This window comes from Anomaloglossus baeobatrachus, chromosome 3 (genome assembly GCF_048569485.1).
Source record: "Anomaloglossus baeobatrachus isolate aAnoBae1 chromosome 3, aAnoBae1.hap1, whole genome shotgun sequence".
Taxonomy (NCBI): domain Eukaryota; kingdom Metazoa; phylum Chordata; class Amphibia; order Anura; family Aromobatidae; genus Anomaloglossus; species Anomaloglossus baeobatrachus.
In genome coordinates, this window is record NC_134355.1 from 39,755,151 (window position 1) to 39,763,194 (window position 8,044).

The 8,044-nt window shown below is 50.7% G+C and overlaps 1 protein-coding gene across 1 annotated transcript in view; it reads left to right on the plus strand.

Annotated features, from left to right (window-relative positions):
* The window catches only part of LOC142295983 (spermatogenesis-associated protein 7 homolog), a 246,500-nt gene extending 238,702 nt beyond the window's left edge, over positions 1-7,798 (plus strand). Inside the window, exon 10 of the mRNA XM_075339138.1 lies at positions 7,564-7,798. Coding sequence (XP_075195253.1) covers positions 7,564-7,713 — 150 coding nt within the window. The 3' untranslated portion in view covers positions 7,714-7,798. The remainder of the gene's footprint in view (positions 1-7,563) is intronic.
* The last annotated feature ends 246 nt before the right edge of the window (positions 7,799-8,044 follow it).

Here is an 8,044-nt window from a genome sequence, read left to right on the forward strand (position 1 = left end):
CTCCCGTCTCCCAAACGGAGTTCTCCTTGTAATAGCTAAAATACAAATATTACGTATTTCTCGCTCTTTTCTGCTTAACAAAACTCCTGGGAGGACTCGTCTGATCCGGCATTTCTAGAGCCCAGTGTGGGCTTTGGGTAATGAGGCTACTAATAAGGCAGCTTGTATAAGCGCATAGATCTATCGCCCCGAAATCACTTTACTTGGTGTGGAGAGGGGAGGCAGCGAGGAGCGTGTGATCTCGAGGCCCAATAACGGGGCTGTGTATGGGAATTAAAACTCATCTGTCAGCCCCTATTTGGTAAATTATTATATTTCCCCTTCCATCGGCTAATCATATGACAGTTCCTCTGTTATTCTTCCTGGAAATGAATTAATATATGGCCACGTGGAAACATTTTGCAGGGTTCATGATAATTTATTGTGAAATTAAGACACACATGACCATGCCTTGTCAAAGATTTGCACCTTCTCAAAATTCCAGAAATCACAATATTTTTCTATAAAAAAATGCAAATTGTTTGTGACATTTCAAGCAGTTTTATGCTAAAATTACAGAATTCTGTCAGGAATAGCAGTGAAAAAGCGAAAATAAAGGGGTTGTCCACAGTTGGGGACATTTTTATGCATATGTTTGGGGTTAAAAATACATTTTGCAATTGAGTTTCATTAAACATTTTGCTCCATTTGGCTTTTACAGGCTGTTTCCCTGCACATTCAGGTGTGATTTGGTCAGTTGTTATGAATTAGCTCAGAAGACAGATGAGTGAGCTCACTGATGGATGCTCAGTTAACTCATTCTGCAGCCAGTAATAGCAAATTCAAGTTTGGTTTGATCAGTTGTTATGAAAAGGCTCAGAAGATGAGTGAGCTCACTGATGGATTCTCAGTTACATTTTCTATTGCTGGCTGCAGAATAAGTTAAGTTTTATTTAGCCTGTGGTCATGAATTTGCTCAGAAGAGTTCAGAAAAAGATAGATGAGTGAGGACACTGAAGGGTTCTCAGTTAACTCATTTTTCAAGTTTGATTAGATCAGTTGTTATAAATTAGCTCAGAAGACAGATGAGTGAGCTCACTGATGGATTCTCAGTTAACTCATTCTGAAGCCAGCAATAGCAAATTCAAGTTTTGTGTGGCCTGTGGTCATGAATTTGCTCCGAAGAGTTCAGAAAAAGATAGATGAGTGAGCTCACTGACAGTTTCTCAGTTTACTCATTTTTCGGCTGGCTAAAGAATACAAATGGTCCAAAATTTTTAATGAAATCCAATTCCAAAAATGATTTTTAGCCTAAACATATGCGCTTTAGTGGAAAAGAAGGGAATTTTGTTTACTTACCGTAAATTCCTTTTCTTCTAGCTCTAATTGGGAGACCCAGACAATTGGGTGTATAGCTACTGCCTCCGGAGGCCACACAAAGTATTACACTTAAAAGTGTAAGGCCCCTCCCCTACTGCCTATACACCCCCCCGTGGGATCACGGGCTCCTCAGTTTTAGTGCAAAAGCAAGAAGGAGGAAAGCCAATAAACTGGTTTAAGCACATTCAATCCGAAGGAATATCGGAGAACTGAAACCATTCAACATGAACAACATGTGTATACAAAGAAACAGGGGCGGGTGCTGGGTCTCCCAATTAGAGCTAGAAGAAAAGGAATTTACGGTAAGTAAACAAAATTCCCTTCTTCTTTGTCGCTCTATTGGGAGACCCAGACAATTGGGATGTCCAAAAGCAATCCCTGGGTGGGTAAAATAATACCTCGTGATAGGGCCGTAAAAACGGCCCTTTCCTACAGGTGAGCAATCGCCGCCTGAAGGACTTGTCTACCTAGGCTGGCGTCCGCCGAAGCATAGGTATGCACCTGATAATGCTTGGTAAAAGTGTGCAGACTCGACCAGGTAGCCGCCTGGCACACCTGCTGAGCCGTAGCCTGGTGCCGTAATGCCCAGGACGCACCCACGGCTCTGGTAGAATGGGCCTTCAGCCCTGATGGAACCGGAAGCCCCGCAGAACGGTAGCTTTCAAGAATTGGTTCCTTGATCCACCGAGCCAGGGTGGATTTGGAAGCCTGCAACCCTTTACGCTGGCCAGCGACAAGGACAAAGAGTGCATCCGAGCGGCGCAGAGGTGCCGTGCGGGAAATGTAGATTCTGAGTGCTCTCACCAGATCCAACAAATGCAAATCCTTTTCACATTGATGAACTGGACGAGGACACAAAGAAGGTAAGGAGATATCCTGATTGAGATGAAAGGGGGATACCACCTTAGGGAGAAACTCCGGAATCGGCCGCAGAACCACCTTGTCCTGGTGAAACACCAGGAAGGGAGATTTGCATGACAGCGCTGCTAGCTCGGACACTCTCCGAAGAGACGTGACCGCTACTAGAAAGGCCACTTTCTGTGAAAGGCGAGACAGGGAAACATCCCTCAAAGGCTCGAAAGGCGGCTTCTGGAGAGCAATGAGAACCCTGTTCAGATCCCAGGGCTCTAATGGCCGCTTGTAAGGAGGGACGATATGACAAACCCCTTGCAGGAACGTGCGTACCTGAGGAAGTCGTGCTAGGCGCTTCTGAAAAAATACAGATAGCGCAGAGACTTGTCCCTTAAGGGAGCCGAGCGACAGACCTTTTTCCAACCCGGATTGCAGGAAGGAAAGAAAGGTAGGCAAAGCAAATGGCCAGGGAGAAACTTCCTGAGCAGAGCACCAAGTTAAGAATATCTTCCACGTCCTGTGGTAGATCTTGGCAGAGGATAGTTTCCTAGCCTGTCTCATGGTGGCAATGACCTCTTGAGATAGTCCTGAAGACGCTAGGATCCAGGACTCAATGGCCACACAGTCAGGCTCAGGGCCGCAGAATTCTGATGGAAAAACGGCCCTTGAGACAGCAAGTCTGGCCGATCTGGTAGTGCCCACGGTTGGCCTACCGTGAGATGCCACAGATCTGGGTACCACGACCTCCTTGGCCAGTCTGGAGCAACGAGGATGGCGCGGCGGCAGTCGGACCTGATCTTGCATAGCACTCTGGGTAACAGCGCCAGAGGTGGGAACACATAAGGCAGCCGGAACTGCGACCAATCTTGAACTAAGGCGTCCGCCGCCAGAGCTCTGAGATCGTGAGACCGTGCCATGAAGGCCGGGACCTTGTTGTTGTGCCGGGACGCCATTAGGTCGACGTCCGGCCTCCCCCAGCGGCGACAAATGTCCTGAAAAACGTCCGGGTGAAGAGACCATTCCCCTGCGTCCATACCCTGGCGACTGAGGAAGTCCGCTTCCCAGTTTTCTACGCCCGGGATGTGGACTGCGGATATGGTGGATGCCGTGTCTTCCACCCACGTCAGAATCCGCCGGACTTCCTGGAAGGCTTGCCGACTGCGTGTCCCTCCTTGGTGGTTGATGTATGCCACCGCTGTGGAGTTGTCCGACTGAATTCGGATCTGCTTGCCTTCTAGCCACTGCTGGAAGGCTTGTAGGGCAAGATACACTGCTCTGATTTCCAGAACATTGATTTGAAGGGTGGACTCTTGCTGAGTCCACGTACCTTGAGCCCTGTGGTGGAGAAAAACTGCTCCCCACCCTGATAGACTCGCGTTTGTTGTGACCACCGCCCAGGATGGGGGTAGGAAAGACTTTCCTGTTGACAATGAGGTGGGAAGAAGCCACCACTGAAGAGAATCCTTGGCCGCCTGAGAAAGGGAGACGTTCCTGTCCAGGGACTTCGACTTCCCGTCCCATTGGCGGAGAATTGTAATGGACGCAGATGAAACTGCGCGAAAGGGACTGCCTCCATTGCTGCTACCATCTTCCCCAGGAAGTGCATGAGGCGTCTCAAGGGATGCAACTGGCCCTGAAGGAGAGATTGCACCCCTGTCTGTAGTGAACGCTGTTTGTCCAGCGGAAGCATCACTATCGCTGATAGAGTATGAAACTCCATGCCAAGGTATGTTATCGATTGGGTTGGGGTCAGATTTGACTTTGAAAAGTTGATGATCCACCCGAAACTCTGGAGAGTCTCCAGCGCAACGTTCAGGCTGTGTTGGCATGCCTCTTGAGAGGGTGCCTTGACAAGTAGATCGTCCAAGTAAGGGATCAGAGAGTGACCCTGAGAGTGCAGGACTGCTACTACTGCTGCCATGACCTTGGTGAAGACCCTTGGGGCTGTCGCCAGACCGAAAGGCAGGGCTACGAACTGAAGGTGTTCGTCTCCTATAACGAAGCGTAGAAAACGCTGGTGTTCTGGAGCAATCGGCACGTGGAGATAAGCATCTTTGATGTCTATTGATGCTAGGAAATCTCCTTGAGACATTGAGGCGATGACGGAGCGGAGGGATTCCATCCGGAACCGCCTGGTTTTCACATGCTTGTTGAGCAGTTTTAGGTCCAGAACAGGACGGAAAGACCCGTCCTTTTTTGGCACCACAAACAAGTTGGAGTAAAAACCGTGACCTTGCTCCTGAAGAGGAACAGGGATCACCACTCCTTTTGTCTTTAAAGAGCACACCGCCTGCAGAAGAGCATTGGCTCGGCCGGGAGGCGGAGAAGTTCTGAAGAATCGAGTTGGAGGACGAGAACTGAACTCTATCCTGTACCCGTGAGACAGAATGTCTCTCACCCAACGGTCCTTGACATGTGGCAGCCAAATGTCGCCAAAGCGGGAGAGCCTGCCACCGACCGAGGATGCGGAGAGAGGAGGCCGAAAGTCATGAGGAAGCCGCTTTGGTAGCGGTTCCTCCGGCTGCTTTCTTTGGGCGTGACTGGGCCCGCCAAGAATCTGAGCTCCTCTGATCCTTTTGAGTCCTTTTGGACGAGGAGAATTGGGACCTGCCCGAGCCTCGAAAGGACCGAAACCTCGACTGTCCCTTCCTCTGTTGGGGTTTATTTGGTCTGGGCTGAGGTAAGGATGAATCCTTACCCTTGGACTGTTTAATGATTTCATCCAATCTCTCACCAAACAGTCTGTCACCAGAAAAAGGCAAACTGGTTAAGCACTTCTTGGAAGCAGAATCTGCCTTCCATTCCCTTAACCACAATGCTCTGCGTAAAACCACGGAGTTGGCGGACGCCACTGCCGTACGGCTCGTAGAGTCCAGAACAGCATTAATCGCGTAAGACGCAAATGCAGACATTTGAGAGGTTAAGGACGCTACTTGCGGAACAGATGTACGTGTGACAGTGTCAATCTGCGCCAAACCAGCTGAAATAGCCTGGAGTGCCCATACGGCTGCGAATGCTGGAGCAAACGACGCGCCGATAGCTTCATAGATGGATTTCAACCAGAGCTCCATCTGTCTGTCAGTGGCATCTTTAAGTGCAGCCCCATCTTCCACTGCAACTATGGATCTAGCCGCAAGCCTGGAGATTGGAGGATCCACCTTTGGACACTGGGTCCAGCCTTTGACCACGTCAGGGGGAAAGGGATAACGTGTATCCTTAAGACGTTTGGAGAAACGCTTATCTGGATAAGCGTGGTGTTTCTGGACTGACTCTCTAAAGTCAGAGTGGTCCAGAAAAGTACTCAATTTACGCTTAGGATACCTGAAATGGAATTTCTCCTGCTGTGAAGCTGACTCCTCCACTGGAGGAGCTGTGGGAGAAATATCCAACATTTTATTGATGGACGCTATGAGATCATTCACCATTGCGTCCCCATCAGGTGTATCCAGATTGAGAGCGGTCTCAGGATCAGAATCCTGATCAGCAACCTCTGTCTCATCAAACAGAGAGCCTTCCTGCTGGGACCCTGACCAGTGTGATGAAGTCGAGGGTCGCTCATAGCGAGCTCGCTTAGGCTGTCTGGGACTATCGTCCGTGTCAGAGCCATCACCCCGGGATGCATGGGACCCCCCCGGAGCACGGATGTGTTCCAAAAGAGGGGAACCAGGGAGCCTTGAATCAACAGTGCCCATGGTCTGAGTTACCGGTCTGGACTGCAAAGTCTCAAGGATTTTAGACATAGTCACCGACAGTTTATCAGCAAAAACTGCAAACTCCGTCCCTGTCACCTGGACAGTATTCACAGGTGGTTCTCCTTGGGCCACCTCTAGCAGAGGCCCCGACTGAGCAAGTGCTACAGGGGCCGAACATTGCACACAATGGGGGTCAGTGGCACCTGCCGGTAGAACAGCCTTACATGCGGTACAAGTAGCATAGAAAGCCTGTGTCTTGGCCCCTTTGCTTTTTGCGGACGACATGCTGTTGTCTAGCAATCTAGGAGGGTATATAGCCAAGAATAGCGACCGTACAATGCAATGTATAGCATACAAGCATAAAGTACAAATGAACACTGCGGCACTAGTGGGGTGAGCCCTCGAGGGCTGCTTACCGCCCGCTGAAAAGCGGGTGTGTGACCGCCAGAATCCCGTGCCTGGGTCTCCCAGAGCTCGTGTCCCTTCTCCACTCAGACTGCAAACAGGAATGGCTGCCGGCGTCCTGTGAAGAGGGGCGGACCGTGGGCGTGCCCCAGACAAAGTGCGGGAAACTAGCGTCCCACTGTGCCTAGTGAGGGGGGTTGGAGTATGCTAAGCAGACTCCAGCCCTCAGCGCTGACGTTCTGACCAGCGTCCCGCCCTTCCCCTGACTGGCAGGCCTGGGGGCGGGAACGAAACGGAACTAGGCCGCAAAAGGCGGGGACTCGATTTATAAGCGCGGCCGTCGTATAAGCACGGCCAGCGCGGAAGTTCCCCGGCGCACCACACGTCCCAGCCGCGCCGCAGTGTAAAAAACCGCCAGCCGCGGCCGGCGCGGCAGTTCCTAAAACAGAAACTCACTCAGCAAAGCTGCAGTGAGTAAAGCACCAGCGCGCCGCGCTTCTGTCCCCGGCGCACTAACACACCCAGCAATGCTGGTGTGTGTGCGCGATCTGTACGGGGACCCAGAGTACCTTAATGTAGCAGGGCCCTGTCCCTGACGATACTCCGCTCCATGTCCAGCAGATTCCCAGGGGCTGTGGACGGAGCACGGTCTCCTGTGCTTGGAGACCGATAGGATCCCACTTCACCCAGAGCCCTAAGGGGATGGGGAAGGAAATCAGCATGTGGGCTCCAGCCTCTGTACCCGCAATGGGTACCTCAACCTTAACAAACACCGCCAACAAAAGTGGGGTGAGAAGGGAGCATGCTGGGGGCCCTAGTATGGGCCCTCTTTTCTTCCATCCGACAAAGTCAGCAGCTGCTGCTGACTAAACAGTGGAGCTATGCGTGCATGTGTGCCTCCTTCGCACAAAGCATGAAAACTGAGGAGCCCGTGATCCCACGGGGGGGTGTATAGGCAGTAGGGGAGGGGCCTTACACTTTTAAGTGTAATACTTTGTGTGGCCTCCGGAGGCAGTAGCTATACACCCAATTGTCTGGGTCTCCCAATAGAGCGACAAAGAAAAAAAAGCCTCAAAAAGGTCGACAACTCCTTTAAGATCTGTACAAAAAAACAAAACATGCTGCATGATTTTTAGAGGGAACACAAATGCACATCAGGGGAGTCGAGACGTCTTCACCAATCTTACGGTGACTCAGGGTCGCGAATATTTCGCCATGTGTTCTCCTCATTTGATTATCTCCATTTTGCTTGCAGATGAAGAAGAGAATCCTGGTGGAGGATCTCCGAGATGAACTAGAAAGGAGCGTGAAGCTGGACTTTTCCATCAGATATGACGGGACACAATACGGCGCAGGAAATCTTCCCTTGCGAGGAAATCTCAATCGACTCTTAAAATCCTATTGACCCTAAAAGGAGTAGTTCCACCTTAGACAATAGATCCAGACTTGGGGGCCTCCTCTATTTAAAGGGCATCTGTCATGTAAAAAAACAAAACACTATTAACCAGCAGATATGGGGTTGATCTGCAGGATAGTAGCGGTCTGGTGCTGCCGCACTAAGACCCCCGCTGCTGAGAGGATATGAACTTTGTCCCTCCCGGCAGCTTCGGACTTTCAGTCACAGGGGCGCCGTTTCAGTCACAGCTCAGTACAGAGCGAGTGGTGGCTGTAAAAATGCCCGGCACTGACTGTCAGCCGGCTCCCCAGTGCATCAGCATAGAGTCAGCTGTCAGTCA